Raw genomic sequence first — 23,550 nt, 5'->3', positions numbered from 1 at the left:
CACTTTTTGATGGGATTCTGTTTTTTTTTTTTTTTTTTTTCTTACTGATTTGAGTTCATTGTAGATTCTGGATATTAGTCCTTGGTCAAATGTCCAGATTGTGAAGATTTTCTCCCACTCTGTGGGTTGTCTGTTTACTCTGCTGACTGTTCCTTTTGCCATGCAAAAGCCCTTTAGTTTAATTAGGTTATAGCTGTTTATCTTTGTTTTTATTACCTTTGCTTTTGGGTTCTTGGTCATGAAATCCTTTGCCCAAGCCAATGTCTAGATGTGTTTTTCCAATGTTATCTTCTAGAATTTTTATAGTTTCAGGGCTTAGGTTTAAGTCCTTAATCCATCTTGAGTTGGTTTTTGTATAAGGTGAAAGATGAGGACCCAGTTTAATACTCCTACATGTGGCTAGCCAATTATCCCAGCACCATGTGTTGAAAAGGGTGTCCTTTCCCCACTTTATGTTTTTGCTGGCTTTGTTGAAGATCAGTTGGCTGTAAGTATTTGGGTTTATTTATGTGTTCTCTATTCTGTTACAGAGGTTTTGCACTTGCTTTTCCTTCTTCCTGTCTGCTCTTCCCTCAGATATCATTATGGCTCATACTTAACCTCTTCCCAGTTATTACTCAAGTATCATCTCCTGATTGTGGCCTTTCCTCCTGGACATCCAATTTAAAGTTACACAAACATAGACACACTTCCTATCTTTCTCTGCTTTACTTTTGTTTTTAGCACTTATCATTATCCAGCTTGCTACATATAATTTATTATCATCTCTCCATTAGAATGTATATTACATAAAAACAGACATTTTTACCTGTTTACTGCTGTATTCCTAGTGCCTAGAATAGTGCTTGGCATGCATAGAAGTTCACTAAATATTTGCTAAATGAATGAATGTACAAAAGAATGAACATGCAAATAATTACGTTCTATATTTGATAGTATACTATGTGCAATAATATACCAATAGAGGTATATTAAAGCATGTCTTTATCAGATTTGGTTTTTAGGAAATAATGGTAATCTAGTGGGAAGAGATTAGTGGCTTTTGCAAATAGTTTAAAGGCAGTTGCAAAAGATGTTGCATCCTGAACTAAGACAGTGGTGGTAAGAACAGAGAGAAGTACATGAGCTGGACTAGTTGGGATAGAGACTAAGAAAGTCAATGGGTAGTAAGGGTGTGTAAGGATTGTGGGTTAATACTACTTAATCTTATGCCAGAGGTGGGCAGAAAAGTTTGGCCAGCCAAGGAGTAGAAAGAGGGACCTACAAGTGGAAGTTCAGCCCCCACGGCCATTGTAACTATCCCCACTCCTTTCCCTCTGGGTAAATGCCAGACAAACAAGAAAGAAGAGCATCTGAGAGCCACATATATCACTGTAAAAATGATTTCAGATTGTGTTTACTCTTCTACTTATTAGTTAAAACTGTGAAGTGACAGGAGCTACTTAACTATTAGAAGCTGGAAATGAGAAAAACAAAATAAATCTAGACTGATGTAGAAGAACGCTCACATTTTTTTTGACTATTTTATTAAAGAATATGTATATCAAGGTATATATATAGCATACACATTCATGGATAAAAAATATTACATTTATGGAAAGAGAAAGCATGAAAGGTGCCATTAGAGCCAAAAGAAGCTGGTCAGCTTCGTTGTCATAGATGCCAGCCTCCCAAACCTTACTCCTTCCTTCTGCCAGTCTTAAATCCCACCTAAACAGTCCATGTGGAAAGCCCTGTGAATTCTGGGGCTACCTCTGGCCTAAACTGTACTACTCAAAGGCTTTCCCATACACGTTCTTCTTAGGTTGTCAGAAGCCCTAATGAGCCCTGCAGTAGTTAGCAGTAGTCACCTTCCTCTATTTCACGTTGGACAGGACTACAGCCCATGGAGTAGAGTCTGAATACTGTAAAAGGGCACTGGCAAAGGGGGCCCACTAACCTGCATCCAGCGCTCCCTCTTCATGCACCCTGATCTTTGTCAGGAGGAGTCTCCTTTCCTTTGCTCAGAGGTGCTGTCCATAAGCTGTGCATTTCCAGACATTTTTCATTTCTACAAAGGTGCTTTCCAGGTTATCAGGGCCCTGACTTAGAGAGCCTAAATTGGAATTGTTCCTCATCAATTTGATGTTTTAAAAATGCCACAGATTCTCTAGTCCTGCTTACATCCTAATTCTGCAACCTTTCCTTATACTAAAAATCTATGGTTCCTATTATCTGATTTTTAGCAACTGTTAAACAGATGCTGCAACTTATTAAATTAGAAGGAAGAATCCTACAGGGGAGTCTTTACAATATCCTGAGGTCAAAAAGTGGCAAACAGACTTATTCATTGGAAGCAGTCAAATATTTTCTGGTTGAGAGTCTGGCTTTCAAGTCAGAAGGCCTGAACTCTACTCTGCCACTATTGGCATGACCTTGTGCAAGTTACTTAGTTTCCCTGTTTGTAAAATAGGAATAATGGCAATACATACATTAAGTGTAAATAAGATAAGGCATGAAAATGTGTAGTACCATTCAAGAATCCTTTTCTCGACATTCCCTACCTCTGCCCAATGGCCGTTTGTGGCAACTGCCGACACCCTTCTCGCTTTTCCTGACCTGCACTTCCCCCTTTTCTTGTCACTGCCCAATTCTCCAAATTCTTGGCTTTGTCCCTCAACTCGAATCTTATTTCTAGCTTTTTGGTTGTCAAGTCCTGTTCTGGATCACTTGATGTATGTATAATTTGGGGTAAAATACTTTCCCCTCCCTAACAGTACCTGTAATCATTTCCTAGGGCTGCTATAACAAATTACTGCAAACTGGGATTTAAAACAACAGAAATTTATTTTCTCATAGCTCAGGAGGCTAGAAATTCAAAATCAAGGTGTTGGCAGGCCATGCTCCTTCTGAAGGCTCTCAGGAAGAATCCTTCTTAGCCTCTTTCAACTTCTGGTGGTGACTGGCAATCCTTAGTATTCTTTGGCTTGCAGTTACCATCAGTCCAAATCTCTGCCTCTTGTCATCACGTGACCTTCTTCCCTCTGCGGTCTGTGTCTTCACACTGCCTTCTTACAAAGACACCAGTCATTGGATTTAGGGCCCACCTTAATCTAGGATCACCTCATCTCGATGGATTACATCTTTAAATACCCTATTTCCAAATATGGTAACATTCTGGAGTTCCAGGTGGATATATATTTTGGGGAGATACTATTCAACCCAGTGTAGTACCCAATTTCCCTTTGGTAATTATCTGTCCCTTTGCTGCTCTCCCACATGGGAAACCTAAAGGCTCCTCCCACCAGATCTTTCCTCCCCTCACTTGGCATGATAAGCATGTGTGTGACCTCACCTCAGGTGGGGTGTTTGGGGAGGTGATTAGATCACGAGGCCTCAGCTTTCTGTCTGAGTACCTTTAATCTGGAAGCTAGTGATAACAGGATTGAAAAAGAAGTTTGGAATTGAAGGTCCTTCAATAAAATGAAACTCCAAGAATTGTTTATTTGTTCACTGCTATATTTACATAGTCTAAAATTGTAAGTGGGAAGTATTTGTTGAGTAGAAGAATAACATATTCGGACTGGGGAACCACCCTGAATGCTGGCCCTTTAAGCCTTTAGCTGTGGACATTCCTAGCTAAAGCTCATAAATTGGCTACTGGTTTTCTGCATTCTGCGCTGCTTTAGATCTAGGGTTGGCAAACTTTCTCTAAAGGTCCAGACAATAAACATTAGGCTTTGCAGGCAATATGGTTTCTGTTATGCAACTACTTAACTCTGCCATTAAAATGTGCAAACAAATGGATGTGGCTGTGTTCCAATAAAAACTTTGTTAAAAATCAGGTGGCAGGTTAGATTTGACTTCAAGGGCCACGCAATCGCTGCTCTAGGCAAATAGTGTTCTTTACGCTTCCTTTCCTATTATTCCCTATTCATCCTTCCCCATTCCTAGCCATTAGAACCTCATTAAGAATGCCACATTTTCCTGACAAAGGTGCACTTACACTGAGAATACAATTTCGCAGTTGCTGAATGGATGGGTTAGTTGTCAAGAGCTCTAGACTGAGGGCCTCCAAAAATACACAAAAAGCTCCCACTATGGCAATGCCCAGAGGAGATGTTAGGGTACCCTAGAACCCCAGATTGGTAGAGCCACCGATGTGCAACTCTGGCCTGGGAAAGCAGCAGGCAAGTGATTCCAATCATGAGAGCTACAGCATGGGCAGTGTCCAACAAAGCCATGGGGCTGGGCCATCTTAATTCTCAAGTGCCCAACTCCTGCCTCCATTATTCTCAACCCTTGAGACTTAATGTTGTTTGCCCTGTTGGGTTTTGAACTTGGGGCCTATTTCTTCATTCATATTTCTCACTTTTGCAATGGGAACATCTATTCTAGTCCGTCTTGTTACATTTTGAAAGCACATAGCTTACTTGATTTAACAGATTCACAACTGGAGAGAAATTTGTCTCAGGATGAAATATACCTTAAGTCTCACCCATCTCTGATTTAGATACTTAAATGAGTCTCTGGACTTTAGATTTAAATTGATGCTGGAGTGAGTTAAGACTCTGGGGGTTTTGGGGATGGAATGAATGTATTTTGCATGTAAGAAGGACATAAATTTTGGAGGGTCAGGGGTGGAATGCTATGGGCTGAATATTTGTGTCTCCCCCAAATTCATACGTTGCAATACTAACCCCCCAGGTGATTATAAGGTGGGGTGTTTGGGGAGGCAATTAGATCATGAGGGCAGAACCTTCCACAGGGATTAGTGCCCTCATAAAAGTGGCCCAAAGGAGCACATTTACCCTTTCTCCTAGATGAAAACACAGAAAGAAGTCAGCAGTCTGCAACTCAGGAGAGGGCCCTCACAAGAATCTGTGACCAGGCTGGCATTCTGATTTTGGACTGCCCAGCCTCCAGAAGTGTGAGAAAATGTCTGTTGTTTATAAGCTACCCAGTTATGATATTTTGTTATAGCAACTCAAATGGAATAAAACATACTCCTTCTCAACTCCCAAATGCTCCTTTAAGATGATTATTGTTTTGTTTGTTTGTTTTTTAGAAACAGGGTATTGCTTTGTTGCTCAGGCTGAAGTGCAGTGGCATAATCACAGCTCACTGTAACCTCAAACTCCTGGGCTCAAGTGATCCACCCGCCTCAGCCTTCCTGAGTAGCTGGGACCACAGGCACGTGCAAACATACCTGGCTCATTTTTGTATTTCATTTTGTTAGAGATAGGATGTCACTATGTTGCCCAGGCTTAAAATGATCATAATTAATTGTATAATGCTCCTAGTCCCTTCCCAAGATGCCAATATATTGTTAAACTGTTTGATTCCCTCACAGGATAGTGCATTTATTACTTAAACCAAACTTCATCTATCCCAACTGTTGCCTGTCTTAAAAACGTATTCTTCCTCCATAAGTTACACTTTATTTCTAATTATGGCCTTCATTTTTTTTTTTATTTGAAGAAGCACTTGTTCAAACTTTTCCATATTTGTAATGACCTGTTTGCTGCTCATCATCCACAGGTCAACTGTCAGACAGAATATACTAACCTGGATGCATATTTCTTTTGCTACATTTCCTAATGACAACTGACTAATCCATCTATCTCATCATATCGATTCACTAATTCCTTCCCCTAAAACAAAGCACTGCACAGAAAACAGAAAATATAGCCTCCACATATATTGCTCCCGTGAATCAAAAGGCAAACTCTTTGCTTTGATCTGTACAGGGAAGATCTCTGGGACAGCTTCCAATGTGTCAGGGAGCAGAGCAAAGCATTCAGTGACTGACAATGGACACTAAGGAAACACAATACAAGTTAGATGCAGAACTCCTCCAACAGGTGACTTTGGCTCAAGGGCTCCCCACCAACCTGGCAGAACATTTCTTTGAACTGCACCATAGTCTGAGGTTCTCTCTATCCAATCCTTCCTTCCTTCTCTCCTTTCTCAGCTATCAGATTTGCACTGTGGTCTGAAGACTCTTCCTACCTTCTGCTTCTTTGCCCACTATATCTTTTGCAAATCTAATCTTATCTACTTCTCAGGAGACCCTAACTAATGATTTGACAACCTTTCAACATACACACCATTCTTGCACGCCAACAAAACAAAACAAAACAAAAACAAAAACAAAACACCCTGAAGATTACTTTCTAGAGCCATCTAAAGGTAATCAGTCCTGTGGCATTCTGCTTCCACTTATTCCCTCCATTTAGCTCTACCCTTCACCTCCAGCAACAGAGACACGGAGCTAGAGTACACAGTGGAAAATGTGCTATATTCCTACTGGCATCCCAGCTAGCTCTCATAGCTGACAATAGGAATCTATGAACTAGATGAATATATAAAAACATGGATAGATCTTAAAATAGCATGGAATAAAAAAGGATCAGAAAAAAATTTATAGCGTGATACCACTTATGAAAATTAAAAATAGACACACAAATAACACTGCCTGATTTTCAAAGATAAATACATAACTAAAAGTATGTAAGAAACATTAAATATGGTTGGGATAAGGGTGGGGGCTGGATAAAAAAAACTGGAGAAGAAATAAGAGAACGCTCTTGTATAGACCGGTGATGATGATGTGCTTCAACCTGAGAAATATAATCAACGTTATAAGCCTAAGGTCTAAAGGAGAGAAAGTAAAAGAGGAAGAGAGGAAAGACTTCTCCGACACAAAGAACCGGTGAGCTCTCCAAGGAATTAAGACTACCATCCTCGCTTAAATTTATTATCCTCAATTTGTTGCCTTACAGCTAAATACAAATGTATCTGAAACAGCCAAAATGCCTTCTTAAAATTCCATTCTGGCTGCCTTTTAAGAAAAGCTTGTCCATTAATTATATATCAGCAAATCAGGGACAAAGGCTATTTAGCATTTTTAGATAGACCCAGTAGAAATAGCATTCTGTTGGTCTAATTAAAACTTTACTTCAGAACAACCCCTAACTTTTAATTGGATCTTAATACATATTTGCTGCTAGGCATCAATAACAACAGGGGCTCCGTTGATGACTTTATAAGCACCACATAATTATTTCTTCCAGTGCCAAAGTAAACCCTAAGTAGTGCTGCATTTGTGATTTTTATGATATATCAAATTTAAATGTGAAACAGTAAAATTTTACAGATAAAATCATTAGCTGGAAAGGACTCATTTACATAAGGATCAAATGTCTACACAAATATAAAAATTGAATTAGCATTTAAAACCTCCAGACTTGGTTCTCTGGAAGTAAAGGCACTATTAAAAGGGAGAATTGAAATTAGATTTCTCCATAGTTCTCTACCAATAAGGATAGGGCTGTTTTGAAAAACAAATTTAACAATCTATTTAAAAGGTTATAATTAACAAATAACTATGTAATTCAAGATTTTCTTATTTGGGTCTGCAAAGTCACCTCTATTTCGTTAAAATAAGTGATTCTTTAATTCAGGATATGATATAGTAAATTTGCTATAACTAGTGGTATAATATCTCTTTCCAATTGTTTTTAGCTTCAATATGCCTTTACCATAAATAAACAGATTTAAATTAATATGGCTTGGCTTTTGTCTAGGAGTATGATCAGAGGTGAATGAAATGAAGTCTTATTTCAATCAGATGATTACTTAATTTGCTTGACTCTTTAGTAGTTTCAGTTTCCATCGTTTTTTGTTCAGACATAAAACCTTATGATAAAACTACTTTAAAGTGACAAAAGGAGATTAACAAAAATGATCACTCTTTTTGCATTGCTTCTATGGCTGTTAACTGTAAGCATCTTTTGCATCAAATAACATTTCGAATATGTGAACAACAGGCGATTCTTTTAAGACTTACCCTGTGGACAAAGGCTTTCTTTTGGCAAGTCACCAATGGTTATTAAGTCTACAGTTATACAAGAACTCAGACTCAATTGCTGACCGGCCAAATCCTTGAACTTTACCTAGAATAATAACAATCTTAAAATTACTTGTTTATATAATGTAAAGAAAACTGTTAGCTCTCTCCTAGTCTTTTACTGCTCAGGAAAATCCCAGTAGATTTCTAAAAATATTCTTTGATAATGTCTATACTTTCATCCAAGAGCTGGACCCCTCGAAATAAGAAACAGTGTAGATAATACACTCAACTGGTTTCTGATCAAATTTCTATGTCTAAAATTGTAGAAATCTCAACTATTATGTTCTAATTCGTCTTTATGAAGAAAATTCTCCCAAAGCAGGTCACCTTATTCAACTACATTTCAGAGAAGATAATAGTAAAAGTAAAAACTATGAATCTGACTTTTCTGGCATTAGTTTGAAACCCTTAAGCCACAAATAATTTTAATTAGCTTATTTCTAATTATCTATTAATGACAGAAACAATTTTCTGTGAAATAAGAATGTAGAGGGGAAACCAGTTAATTTTTCTATGTTTATGTATCTTTACGAACGGTCTATGTTACAGATAAAGTTAACTGAATAAGGGTAAATATGCTGAAATTGTTGACAATTGTTAAATGAGAATATTTCTAAAATCTGAACTTTTTCTTGGGAAAGCAGTTCAGAATTATAGTCTATTTAATGAGGTGGCCATCTGGTGACAGAAAAGAGCACTACAGACAATATTTTGCATTAACTGAACATCACTATTCTACACAAACCGACTGAACCGCATAAAAGAGAGCAACACTGTCCAAAAGAAACATAATTCAAGTCATACATGCAATTAAAAATTTTTCTAACAGCCTCATTTTCAAAATAGAAACAATAATTTTAACAATATTTTTTATTTAACCCAAAGTATCAAAAATATTTCAACATATAATCAATATGAAGATTAATAACGAGTTTTTTTTTTTTTTTTCATACTAAGCCTTCAAAATACAATGCGTACCTTACAGCACATGTCAATTTGGACTAGCCACATTTCAAGCGATCGTGGGCCAGTCTGTGGTTAGCGGCTTATCCTACTGGACAGCGCAGATCTAGAGAACGACATGAGACCTGCAGTTGCTTTGGTTTGCCTTTTACTAAGTTCATTTCTCAGCCTCTCTGCCCACTCTGAAAAGTCTCCCCTTTCCCCCCTTTTAATTCTACTTTATTTTGTAAATAACTGTTGTCTCCTGAACATTTTGGAATGCTTAAAAGGCACTCAAAAGCCTGTCCGAGAAAGACGAGAAGACCCTTGGAAGGTCCCTCTCTTCTCCGGACCGCACTGGGCGTTCGTTTGCCGGCGCCGTCCTTCCACGCGGCTCGCCGGGCGCACAGCGGCTTCCGGCTGCGGTCAGCCACCTTTGGCCGCGGGAAGGATGCCGCGCTGGGGGTCGGGGCTCGTCTCGGCTGTCACGCCACCTTGTGACATCACAGCGCCACGCCCTCGGGGCTCAAGGTCAGAGAGGCTCCGGGTTTCCAGGACCCGAGAGTCAAAGATATTCAGTGAGAGAGAGCGAGACTGGAGGACCCAAGGAATAGGTCTGCGCCACCTTGCCCATAACGCGTTGCTTTCAGTCACGTTCCGCGAACTGGCGAAAACGCGTGAAAACATAAGCGCGGTTACAGAGAAGCCTGCGAGGGAGAGGCTCCAGCTGTTTCCCCTGGAGCCCGAGCAGGGGGTCTTCCGGTTGGACCCCTGCTTCCGCTGATTGGTTGGAGGCTGCCACCACGTGATGCAGACCCGGGTCAGCCTCCGCTTTCCCCGCCCCTTTTATCCCCCTCCCCACCCGGAGGTCGCCGGAGGTGGAGAGCCGGTTACCGAGGCAACCGCCACAGGCAGTCTGTACACACCAGGCCTGGGGCGGGAGAGGGTTTCCTGCCTGCTGCTGCAAGACAGGGATTGGGAAGTCAGAGTGGACTCTGACTTGAATCGGATTGCCCTGGAATCCATCCTCTCTCTTGATAAGGTCAGAATCCGTCACCTGGTGGCCTTCGGGCATACATCACCTGTAAGCAGGGCCCCGGGAGTCTTTGATCCCCCCTTTTTCCTTCCAAGCCATACCAAGAGGAAGACGCCAGTGAAGCAAAGTTGAGGTCAAGGGAACTCCGTAATGGTGCAATGGTGATGATAATGGTGAAAGACAGTGAGGTGGCTTTATTGAGGCAGTCAGGGTACCAGAACAAAGTTCAAGAGAAGGAAAGGGAGGGTGGCCTACAGCCAGCTACGCAGCCTTTACTGCACCAGTTAAGGTTCTGGGCTGGGAGAACCAAATGCTCCCTGACCAAACCTGACACTGCTCGTCTAGAGAGTGTAGGGGGTTTATTTAGACCGTCAGTGATAACTGTTGGATTCTGATCCTTTTATACCCAAACGAGGAAATAATTTGACCCATACAGGACTTCTACTGGGCAGAAAAAAAAAAGAGTTTTCTCAGAATAACACCCTAACCAACGCTCATGGCAGACAGAAACATGGTCCTTTATACTCTATCATTGTACTCTGGTCATGGAGAACAATTATGTCTTTAAATTATACCATATGCCTGTGGCATGACAATTAACCCATTAAACAATTTTTTTTTTTAACACCTAGCATGTGCCAGGCAGTGAAGTTGTGATAGGTTCATAGTTTCTGCCCTCAATGAACATGTAACCTAGTAGGGAAGACAGGCCCGTAAACACTGCTTTACAGTGTGACAAGTGCTATACGTAGAGTATGTGCAAGCCTTAACCAGAATCACAAGAAAGAGAATGCTTATAATACTACCAGAGAGAATGAAAGTCTTCAGAGAGAAGAGTGTTGATTTAAATCTTTAGGGAAGTATGGAGTATGCCATACAGCCAAGGGAAAAGGACATTTTAGGGAGAGGAAACAGCCCATGCCAAAGTACAGAAACATCCCATTCAGTTCCAGAGAACGATAGTTGTGGCCTGAACCTAGGGTCCTCTGTGGAGGCTGTGGTTGATGAGCATGTGAGGTAGGCAGGAGTCAGAGCATGGAAACCATGAATAGCTTCCAAAGGGGTAAAGCATGAGCAGATTTACCGTTCAGGAGGCTGTCACAGTAGTGCAGAGGATGGACTTGAGGGAAGACAGACTACAGGGAGGACATCCAGTTAAGGTGAGGTAATGAGGGCCTGAACCAAGACAGAAGCAGTTGGAATGAGGAGAAGGAAAAAAATGTGGTCAGACTTTTAAGAGGTATGTGCAGAAGGATTTAATGAGTGAATGAACCTAGCGGGATAGAGTCAAAGATTGGTTGAGGATAATAGCTCAACCAATAGAAGAATGGTGGTGTTATTTTTCAAGAGAAGGCATACATTAGGAGAAGGAGGCTGGTTGGAAAATATAATGAGTTCAGTTTTGAACACAGTAACACACTGAATTTGAGATGCCTTTGGCACGTTCAGATGGAGCTTTTTCATGTGGGCAGTTGGATTTTTTTTCTTTTTTTTTGCACAGAAAAGAAGGATTTTTCACCATGAAGAAAATAATTGGTTTGAAAAGCACAAAGTAGGCTGGGTGCAGTGGCTCACACCTGTGATCCCAGCACTTTGGGAAGCCGAGGCGGGTGGATCACAAGGTCAGGAGTTCGAGATTAGCCTGGCCAATATGGTGAAACCCCGTCTCTACTAAAAATACAAAAATTAGCCAGGCGTGGTGGCACGCGCCTGTAGTCCCAGCTACTTGGGAGGCTGAGGCAGAAGAATCACTTGAACTCGGGAGGCAGAGGTTGGATTGAGCCAAGATTGTGCCACTGCACTCCAGCCTAGGCGACAGAGTGAGACTCCATCTCAAAAAAAAAAGGGGAAAAGAAAAGCACAAAGTAGCTTTGAAATAACAAGTAGAGAGAAGCCAAGGAGAAAAGTTGAACCAAAGAAGAAAACCTAAAGGAGAGAGTCATCAGCATTGTCATATGCCATGTCAGGGTCAAGTTGAGAACTGAAACATGTCCACTGTCTTTGGCAATTAGAAGGTTATTGTTGACCTTGGTGAAAACATGCTGTAGTGTCTTGAGGTGTCCTCAGTCTAGACGGCAGTGAATACAGGACTGAATGCAGGTAGTGACGTGTTGCTAATGATTATCTAAAAGGTTTACCATAAAGGTATCTAAAAACAGCTATTTATAGAAGAACATAGGAGAGACTTTTTAATATAGGAAAGACCTAATATTTATATACAGAAATAAAAGAGATCCTTGAGAAGGAAATTTGGGAATAAATGAAAGAGGAAAATTTGACAGCAGTATTCTGAAAGAGACAGATAAGGACAGGATCAATACATAGGAAAAGGGATTTGTTTTGGACAAAAGGAAGAACACCTACTAAGACAGGAGTCAGAAGGAAAAGAAAAATACATGTTTGAGGGGAAGGAAATAAGAAACACACATTTGATGGCACCACTGTTCTCTATGAAAATGGGGTCAAGATCATCTATTGAGACAGAGAGAAAGACCTTGAAAAGAGTGGTGAAAGTTTAGAATAGTCAGTAGTGTCATGAATCTCGAGTCTCTAGTCCCACTCTCCTAGGAGAAGAAAATATAAAACACTTGTTGCTGAAGATCTAACTGAAGTTAGAGGTCATACATTTGTAGTGACTTCAACTCCATGCTGGTTAGGTGAAATTTTCCAGCAGCAATCCAAAGTGGAAAGATTAATCCAAGACATGCAGTTTGAGGTGTAAAAGCTATAGAAGTTCCTGGTGGCTTCTGGTTTTGTGGGGGAACCAGAGAAGACCTTTAGCCTCTTAAATGGGCCGGCCCTGAAAGAGCTTCAAAGAGCAGGAGAGTGGTTACAAGCTGGCCAACAGGACATTCACCTCTTGATGAATTCAGTAACTTCATCTGGAACCCTTGAGTCCATTTGTGACTGGAGAAAGCATACAAGACTTGTAAGTACCAGGAAGGTCTAGCATCTTTGTAATTCAGAAATAGTTATGCAACTTATAGAATTTGGGGTTTTATAATTAAATTGTATTTTTCTAATTAGCTGTTGAATTAGAATAAGATTTTCTGCTAAATAAGGGCATTGATGAAGAGAAAATAAGTTGAAGTGAGAGGTAAGATTTGTATCCCAAATGGGCATATGTTTCTTCCAAGGAAAAGTAGTCTCCTTAAATAAATGGAGAGCTATACCTTGTTCTTGAGGATTACTCAAAACTGTAATATGGAAGTTCTCCCTAATTAATCTTTACAATGCAACCTCAATCAAAATCCCAACAGAATTTTTAAAAACTAAATACAAAATAATCATATATTTTATTTGGAAAAAAACATGGAAGAATATCCAGGAAACTGCCAAAAAAGAACATGAGGTGGGAATTTTCAATATAAATCACAGTAATTAAAAGATATGGCAGGGTGTGGTGGCTCACGCCTCCCAGCACTTTAGGAAGCCGAGGTGGGCGGATCACGAGGTCAGGAGATGGAGACCATCCTGGCTAATACTGTGAAACCCCGACTCTACTAAAAATACAAAAAAAAAATTAGCTGGGCGTGGTGGCGGGCACCTGTGGTCCCAGCTACTCTGGAGGCTGAGGCAGGAGAATGGCGTGAACCTGGAGGTGAAGCTAAGGGTGAACCGTGATCGCGCCACTGCACTCCAGTCTGGGCGACAGAGCAAGACTCCATCTTAAAAAACAAACAAACAAACAAACAAAAACAGATACTGGTGCAGGAATAGATAGAGCTAAGGAAAAACACAGATTAGAAAGTCCAAAATTAGGTCCTAGTGTATGTGATCATTTTGAATATAACAAAGAGAATGATTTAATTCCTTCTACAATAGATATCTTGGACAAAGGCAAGATAACTTAGAACACCATTTGGTGAATTTGGAGCGTTGAAGGGAAGCCTTTGTCCTTTGTGTCGTGGTGGGCAGCTAGGCTATCCTTTGGTAATCACAGACTTTAATCCAGTATAAAAGGGTTTCTCTTCCCATGAGTAGAGGTGCTGCAAAACACTTTTTTAACTTGGTGCACCATTCAGATAAATCTGGAGAGGTAAGACTGTGGCCTGCATCTATGTGTGGGCCTTTGATGGAGCTTCCAAATTCTTTCAGGTTGCTTTCTTGACTGGCTTCTCTCGCAGCCTATGCTGTAATATCCTGAGGTTGTCTAAGAATGGAATAAAGACACAATTGCCAATAGAAAGCAGGGAAGGAATGCACAGCATTTCCTTCAATATAGACCCATCATCTGACCACTGTCACCACCGCCACTACCACCACCCTATTCCAATCACCATCCTCTCCCACTTATATTATTACAACTGCCCATTAACTAGTCTCCCTGCTTTTGCTCCAAACCCTACAATCTATTTTAAACATAGCAGCCAGAGTGATCTTTTTAATACTTATGACAGTTCATGTTACTCTTCCACTCAAAATCCCCATATAGCTTTTCATCTTACCATAATAAAATCCAAAATCCTCATAAAGGTCTACAAGATAGCACATGATTTGACCCTGAAATAACTCTTTGACCTCACATCCTACCATTATTTATTTCTCTCAATGTACTCCAGACACATAATTTTCCTTGCTATTCTGCAAATATGCCACGTATACTCTCTCACTGCCCCTCGCCCCAACTTTTTTTTTTTTTTTTTTCATTTGCTGTTTCCTTCGCCTGTATGCATTTTCTCTACATTGCCACATGGCTCACACTCACACTCCCTTATATCCTTCATTTCTTTGCCCAGATTCCACATTATCATCTGATAAGGTCTTGATCTTCTCTTTCCTCCCACCCCTGTCATTCTCTGTCTGGGGTTCTGTCTTATGCCTTCAATATGAATATTAACAATGAGTGAATGAATGAACAGAGTCCAATGTATTAGGATAATTTACTGACTGTGTTTTTCTTTGTGGTGCTAGCTGGGGTCCCGTCCCTCCTTCTTGACTCAGTGTCTTAGTCTATTTTGTGCTGCTATAATAAAATACCTGAAACTGAGCAATTTAAAAACAACACAAATTTATTTCTCACAATTCTAGAGGCTAGAAAGTCCAGTATCAAGGCATTAGCATCTGGTGTCTGCTTCCAAGATGATGTCTTGAAGTCTACCTCTTCTGGAGGGAAGGAACAGTATGTACTCACAGGGCCAAGTCAGAAGGGCAAAAAAGGGATGAACTTTCTCCATCAAGCCCTTTAAATGGGCAGCTAATGGGCACCTAATGCCATTTGGAAGGGGAGGAACCCTCATGACCAAATTACCTCTTAAGGGCCCAGCTCTTAATACTATCATATTGGCAACACCTGAAGTTTGAAGGGGACACATTTAAACCATAGCATTCAGCATGGTAGGGCAATGTCCTCAATTTACAAAGCATGAGTACAAATACAGACTGTGTGCAATTTTCTGGTACGTTTCTCAAACTCCTTTGATTTGGTCCCTTATATATAATACACAGCTACCCCTTTCCCAACCACTTCTGCTCTCAATTTGAAGATTTTTAAGAATCGTTTTGTGAAACTTCTTTCCCTGGTACCTTAAATTTTGGTCTGTAATATGGTTTGGCTGTGCCCCCACCCAAAATTTCATCTTGAATTGTAATAATCCCCACATTTCAAGGGTGAGACTAGGGAGAGATAATTGAATCATGGGGGCACTTTCCCCCATGTTTTCTTGTGACAGTGAATTCTCACAAGATCTCATGGTTCTACAAGGGGCTTCCCCCTTCACTCAGCTCTCATCCCGCCTCTTGCTGCCTTGTGAAGAAGGATGGTTTGCTTCCCCTTCTGCCATAATTATAAGTTTCCTGAGACCTCCCCAGCCATGTGAAACTGTGGGTCAATTAAAGCTCTTTCCTTTATAAATTACCCAGCCTTGGGCATGTCTTTATTAGCAGTGTGAGAACAGACTCTGGTTTGTGTTGATGGGCTTTTTTTCTCAATCTGATGTTGTCTCTGTCATTTTTAAAGACCTTTCTCAATATTTCTGGCAATCATTGCTCTTTTTGTAGCACTGCTATATTCTTTTCTTGTTTTCGTATTTCTGTAGTCATTCTAGTGGGATTTGGGGAGGGAAGATAGGTCAATACACGGACTCAAATCATCATCTTTTTTTCTTAACATTTTAATTTATGTATATGCCAGCACATGTACATAATTTTGCATAAATGAATATAAATGAGCATATAAATGCCTTTAAAATCAAAATTTAGGTAGAATTTCATTAAAGTATAACATACATACAGAAATCACACACATCTTAGGTATCTAACTTTATTTTCAAATTGAACATAACCAGCACCTAGATCAAAAAATACATCATTATGAGCACTCTAGAAGCCCCTCTTTTGCCTCCTCTTAGTTGCTCTTCCCTGAAAGGTAGCCAATATCCTAACTTCTAATACTATAGTTTGTTTATCTTACATGAATTGAGTCATACAGTATTACTCATTGCGTGTCTCTTGTTCAGCATTTGTTTATGTGAAACTCACTCATGTTGCAAATAACAATAGTTGTTTGTTTCTCATTCCACTTTTAGGTAGAAATCCCAAAGAAATTTGTAGCTATGACCTGTATGACAAAATGTTCAGAGAAGCACTATTTAACCCCCAACTGGAAACAGTCCAAATGTGTACCCATGGTAGAAATAATAAATGTCTATACACTCAAACTAGGCAATTCTAAACATGCTTTTTAAAAAGTATAATTTCTTCTTTTCCATTTTTGCCTGGATCTATCCCCATCCAGCTTTACATTTATATTCTAGTCACAACAACTTTCACCTGCATCTAAGGAAACTCATATTAACAACTTAGTATATATCTTTCCATATTTTCTCCTGACAATAATTATACACATACATGCATTTACATATATACACACATGCCTATGGGGGAGTTGCTATTGTAAAGAAAGGGGTTATACTGTATACCATTTTCTACATCTCTCCTTGTCAGGTCATTATATTAAAAGCAGGATTCTTATATTTTTTAGATAGTATATATCTGGAATAATATTCAGAAAATATTACAAATTATGAAAGTTGGATTAAGTTTTATTGAAGCTACTTGAGTATTAATTGGTTCATATTCTCTAGAATGAAGGAGAAGTTGTAGTATTTATTTAAATAAACATTTATTACTATGCCAAATATGTTGCTAAGCCCTAAGGATTCTTCTCTTTGCAGTCTAAGTATATTTAGAGAACTGTGTTCACTTTTAGACACGCAGTGTAATACAAAGGACAACCAGAGCCTGTTCAAATGAGAGAAACATGAGTATATAGTGAGAGAACTAACAACTTCAACTGTTAGTAAGGTAAGAGTGTAGATGAGAGATGACCATTTTCTTCAAGTATTGAAGGCTCATCGTGTGGAAAAAAATTTATACCAAGGGGTTTGACAACAAAAGGGAAGGAATTATGGAAAGAGAGATTTAAAATTAAAATAAAAAATAACATCCTAACAGAAAACCCCCTCAGAGTTTATACAGATACTTGGTAATGTACTATGTGAAGATTTCAAACTACAGTTGGGTGGTTCAACCTTAGTAGCGTTAAGGTCTATTTCAACTTTGAATGACAATGACTTTAATATTTATTTCATTTTTTCATTTTCCTTAACAGTTATAATGTTATGATCACTATTTTTAACGGAAGATGATTGAAAGTGAAAACCTAAACCAAGAAGAAATAATTAAAGAACTGGTGAGTCGAAGTCAAATTTCTTTTTATAACATTTGCAGCAATAGAAAATGGAAAGTTTTTATGCTCCTTTCTAGAGCTGGAAGGGTTACTTAGTGATTTCCTCTACCTAGTGACTTTTGGAAGCAGAGAATAATCATATATGTGATATAACTTTCTCTCGTGAGATTACAAAAATGGCATCAGTGCAATTGACAATTTATAATTTCTAATGGTAAAAGTAATCTTTTGATTATATAAAATAGGTAATGACCAAATTTCTTTCCTTTAAAACAGTGTTTGTGCAATGGCTTATCTTATGAGATGGTTGGACAAGAAGGATCAGATACATCAAAGTTGGAGATGTTTTTCTTAGGGTATCCTCGTATAGTCGGATTATCATTATTTCCTAATTTAACTAGTCTTACCATTGTTGCTCAAGATATAAAAGAAATTTCAGGGTTAGAGCCTTGTTTACAACTTAAAGAACTTTGGATTGCTGAGTGCTGCATAGAGGTAAGTGTAAACATAAAACCTTACACAGAATATTTTATTCCGAATTCTTTGGCTTTAGAAAAATAATTCATTGAAATATATGCATAAGGCATGGGTTAAGACAGATAAATGAGCAAAGGATAGAAATTGATTTGTACAAAGGAAAAAATAAAAACGAGGAATTAAAACATAAACGTATTCTCCTTTTTAGTAATCAAAGCAAATCAAATCAAAACAGCAAGTTACTGGTACAAAACAGACACATAGACCAATGGAACAGAATAAAGAACCCAGAAATAAGACCACAAACTATCTGATCTTTGACAAAGATGACAAAAACAAGCAATGAGGAAAGGATTATCTATTCAATATATGGTGCTGGGATAACTGGATAGCCATATACAGAAGATTGAAACTGTACCTCTTCCTTATACCATATACAAAATTAAACTCAAGATGCATTAAGGACTTAAATGTAAAACCCAATATAAAAATGCTGGAACACCACCTAGGCAATATCATTCTGGACATAAGAACAGGCAAAGATTTCATGACGTTGACACCAAAAGCAATTGCAACAAAAGCAAAAATGGACAAATGGGATCTAATTAAACTAAAGAGCTTCTGCAGAGCAAAAGAAACTATCAACAGAGTAAACAGACAATCTACAGAACGGGAGAAAATTTTTGCAAACTGTGCCTCTGACAAAGGTCTAATACCCAGCCTCTACAAGGAACCTAAACAAATTTACAAGAAAAAACAAACAACCCCATTAAAAAGTGGGTAAAGGACATGAACAGACACTTTGCAAAAGAAGACATACATGTGGCTAACAAGCATAAGAAAAAAAGTTTAAAATAACTGATCATTAGAGAAATGCAAATCAAAATCACGATGAGATACTATCTCACACTAAGAATGGCTATTACTAAAAAGTCAAAAAAATAACAGATGCTGGCAAGGTTGTGGAGAAAAAGGAATGCTTATACACTATTAGTAGAAGTGTAAATTAGTTCAACCATTGTGGAAAACAGTGTGATTCTTCAAAGACCTAAAAACAGAAATACCATTCAACCCAGCAATTCCATTACTGGGTATATAACCAAAGTAATATAAACAATTCTGTCATAAACACAAATGCACGTGTATGTTCATTACAGCAGTATTCACTGGCAAAGACATGGAATCAACCTAAATGCCCATCAGTAGTAGACTGGATAAAGAAACTGTGCTATGTATACACCATGGAATACCATGCAGCCATAAAAAAGAATAAGATAATGTCTTTTGCAGGAACATGGATGGAGCTGGAGGCCATTGTCCTTAGCAAACTAACACAGGAACAGAAAACCAAATACCACCTGTTCTCACTTAGAAGTGGGAGCTAAATGATGATAACGTATGGACACATAGAGGGGAACAACAGACTCTGGGGCCTACTGAAGGTGGAGGGTGGGAGAAGGGTCAGGAAAAATAACTAACGGGTACTATGCTTAATACCTGGGTGACAAAGTAATCTGTACAACAAACCCACATGACAGAAATTTACCTAAATAACAAACCTGCACGTGCACCCCTGAACTTAAAATAAAAGTTCAATAAATAAATAAATTGATTTGTGCAAAGGAAAAGCAGAAATAAGGAATTAAAACATAAACATATTCTACTTTTTAGTAATCAAATCAAATCATAGCCAGTATTACTTAGTAATAAAATTGGTCCACTTAGACACTATTGGTTGTGTTGAAATTCTAACATCTATCTTGAAAAGAAATATTGCAAAACATCAAGAGCCATCATGGAAATGTACGGGGCATATGTTTTGACTTAGAAGTCCCTAGTCTAAGATTTTATCCTAGAAAAGTAACTCAATAGCAGAAAACAACCATATGCATGAAGCTACTTGTTGCAGCATTATTTGTAACTAAAAATTTGAAACATAAATATGATATACATCAGGTAATTTTTCAGACAATTATAAACTTAATGAAATATTCCATAATTATTAAATATAATTTGAAGGATTATGAAAACATTTTAGTCTTAATTTAAAAAGAGTCCCACAAAATTGTATGTGCATTAGGATTATGATGTGCTTACATGGTTATAATCATAACCATATAATCATAATCATTTCTATATGATTATAATCATAACCATACAGAAATATAGAATATATGATTATATATGATAAATATTATTATAATTATAACCATATATCAATAGATATAGAGTTGATTAAAATTTAAAGAGAACATGCAAAATTGAAAATAGTTGTATTTAAGTGGAAAACATGGAATATATTTTTTTCTTTTAAAACAGTTCATTTTGCTGGATATTGATTTTGCAATAAAATATGATATTTAAAAGAAAATATACTTAGAAACCTACTTTATTGGAAGGATTAATAGCAAAACATAAACTAACACTATTCAGTCTCCTTTTCATTTACAGAAAATTGAAGGTCTTCAGGAATGTAGAAATTTGGAAAAACTATATTTATATTTTAATAAAATTTCCAAAATAGAAAATTTAGAGAAATTAATCAAATTGAAGGTTCTTTGGCTGAACCACAATACAATTAAAAATATTGAGGTAAGATAATAATTTCAATTATCTATATGTAAAACCAATTACTACTGTAGAGTTTAAACCGCAATGTTCAAGATCATATTGTGGTTAAAGGCCAAACTATTCATGACTGGTACAATTATTGTTGTCAAAAAGAACTAACATGTATATAGCATTTTATAAGGTACAGAGGATATTGTATACATTACCTTCTTTACTCTTTACAAGCCTAAAAGGTAAGGCATTGTTATTCTTTCTTTGAAGGTTAAAAAAAAAAGAGATTTAGAGAAGTTACATAACTTGCCTAAGATTATAAATATACTCTGTGTGATGTATTCTTTTCCTCCTACTCCTCCTTTTTTTCCTCTCTACTCCGCTTCCTGTTCTCTCCTCCAATAATTCTAAGTTCCAGTATAGAGAACAAAGGTGGCTTCTTGGAGGCACTCATTTCCTTCTGTGCTCGTGATGCACAAAGTACCCTGTGCTCAGAGCACCTGGAGAACTAACCAGATTAATCAGAGATGATTTGTAAATGTTAATTTTAATTATTTGTTCTAAATTGTATGTTGTCTAAATTTTTAGGGTTTGCAAACTTTGAAGAATTTAAAAGATCTCAACCTTGCTGGAAATCTAATAAATAGCATTGGTATGTACTATTTCATTTGGAATCTGAGATAATGCTATAGTCATTTTTCATCAATATAAAAAGGATATGCTTAGATTTTTTTTTCTTTTAGGCTTTTTTCTGTGATATATTTGCAAAGCATATTGAAACCTGTGAAAATATTACTCATTAATCAGTGATTACTAATTATACAATGGTACCATCAGTCTGTTTATATGCAAGAAATGATGGCTACGTACAACTCAGAAGTATGACAGAATATAAACAGAAGGTAAAATAATAAATTTAATTCTTTTCATCTTATTTTTTAAAGGTCGATGTCTTGACTCCAATGAACAACTGGAAAGATTAAACCTTTCTGGTAACCAAGTATGTTCTTTCAAGGTATGTTTAAGTGGAATAATTTTTATTTATCATCCTGAATCATGAACCATTGTGTTGCAGAAACTGTACTAAAAAGTCCCCCATTAAGGAATAAGTTCATTATTTTGGGCTGATGCTCCAGGAAATTTGAAAGTCATCTGACCACATTGGCCTTAATGATCTGACACTATTGAAACCAAACAAATAACTATTTACCTGGCTCTTAGGATACCATTTTCTCTTAGTTTTCTTCCAGTCTTTTGGCTAAATCTCTTCAGTTTCTGTTCTTTTATCCTCTCCGAGCATGTAAGATATGGACTTCCCTTGATCAGTACTGACATCTTTTCTCATTTCTGTCTGCATTTATTCTCTAAATAGTCTCATCATGCCTTAAGACTTTAAATACCCTTTGTGTACTGATTACTCTAAACTAGTACCTTTACTTTCCTTGACAGCTCTCCAGAACTGTACACATATCTTAATGCAAACTAATTTTTCTTCTACCAGACCTTCTCCTGCAGTCTTCCTCACCTCTCTAAATGGAGTTTCCATTCTTCCAGTAACTTAAGCCAAAATCCTTATAGTCATTTTTGACTCTTATTATTCCTTCATACCCTCATCCTATCCATCAGCAAGTACAATTGGGTGCACCTTCAGAATATGTCCAGAGTCTGATCACTTCTTACCACCTGCATCACTACCAGGCTGATTCAAGACACTGTGATCTCTAACCTGCATTAATGGAAAAAAGCTTCCTAACAATTTTCCTGTTTGTTCTTTCCCTACTATAGATCTGTTCTCCACACAGAAGCCTTATGGAACCTTTAAAAATCTGTCAGATAAAAATCACCCTTCTGCTTAAAACCTTCCCTTGGCTTCTCATCTCTTTCAGAGTAGAAGACATTTCTTATAATGGGCCATAAGACTACCTAATCTAGCCACCCCACCACCCCCAACCTGTCGCTTTGACTACAGCATCTACCACTCTCTCCTTCGTTTGTCCAGTTTCAGCCACACTAGTCTGAATATACCTAGCACACAGTAATCTTAGGGCCTTTGCACTCGCTGGAATTTTCTTTCCTCATATACCTGCATGGTTCCTTTCCTCGTTTATTTCAGGTCTTTGTCAAAATATTATGTTCTAAGTGACACCTTTCCTTCCCAATTTAGATGTAATAGGAAAACCCTCACAACCCTCCCCAACCTGCAGCACTCGCTATCACTGTGCCACTGTTTTATTTTTCCTCTTGGCACATCCCTTACTAGAATACCAGCTCTCTGAGTACAGGAACTTTGCCTGTTCTCTTCATTGCTATATCCACAACCCTTAACATAGTGTTGGACATGTAGTAAATCTCAATAAACATTTGTCAAGAACATGAATGAAAGAGAAACAACCAAATAAAGGGACTTAATATTTATCACATATAATGTTGGTTAAAAGGTGACATTTATAATTTTGACAGTGTAAGACTGAAGGTGCATATTCGAACACATCCTCTAGAAAATATTGAAGAAAGGTAAATTTACTATAGAAATAACTTTGAGTTCATAAGTATTAAAGTAGGCATTATTCTACTCAGGCAAAAATATAAAAATACCAAAAAGCTATAGAATGAGGCAGATTAAGTCCCTTAAAAAGATATGTAAACAAAATTCTATTAGTGAAATTCAAGAGGAAATATTTGATAAGAACTTTGAAGTGTCAACAGAATTTGAACAAGCATTGGTGGGAGGATCTTCTGGGTAGTAGGGCGTGGGCATTCTAAGAAGGGGAAAACAATATGTACAAACACAGAGAAGTGAGAAATCAAGGGGTATATTTGAATAACACCAGCATTGTCATTTGACTGGAATATAGAGTATATATAGCAATATTGGAAGTTAACTAGAAAGGTCAATTGGGTCTCGAATATAGACGGTATTTTATAGACAACAGAGAGCTGTAAAATTTT

The 23,550-nt window shown here is 37.9% G+C and overlaps 1 protein-coding gene across 18 annotated transcripts in view; it reads left to right on the top strand.

The window, feature by feature from the left end:
• Nucleotides 1-9,748: 9,748 nt before the first annotated feature.
• LOC105473644 (leucine rich repeat containing 9) overlaps nt 9,749-23,550 on the top strand; it is a 171,071-nt gene continuing 157,269 nt past the window's right edge. For 3 of the 18 annotated variants that reach the window (XR_982371.2, XR_011625828.1, XM_011727539.3), the window contains exons 1-7: nt 11,458-12,801; nt 17,083-17,177; nt 17,485-17,565; nt 17,839-18,057; nt 20,491-20,631; nt 21,190-21,253; nt 21,546-21,616. Coding sequence is in view for 16 of the 18 variants with exons in the window: in XM_011727539.3 (XP_011725841.1) it covers nt 17,518-17,565; nt 17,839-18,057; nt 20,491-20,631; nt 21,190-21,253; nt 21,546-21,616 (543 nt within the window). In the remaining 2 variants the exon portion in view is untranslated. Of the gene's footprint in view, nt 9,879-11,456; nt 12,802-17,082; nt 17,178-17,484; nt 17,566-17,838; nt 18,058-20,490; nt 20,632-21,189; nt 21,254-21,545; nt 21,617-23,550 lie in introns of those variants that run through there. The other 15 variants (XM_071100079.1, XM_071100084.1, XM_071100081.1 and 12 more) reach the window with 13 other exon arrangements.

This window comes from Macaca nemestrina, chromosome 7 (assembly GCF_043159975.1).
Source record: "Macaca nemestrina isolate mMacNem1 chromosome 7, mMacNem.hap1, whole genome shotgun sequence".
Taxonomy (NCBI): Eukaryota; Metazoa; Chordata; class Mammalia; order Primates; family Cercopithecidae; genus Macaca; species Macaca nemestrina.
This window is presented reverse-complemented; position numbering and strand designations above follow the sequence as displayed.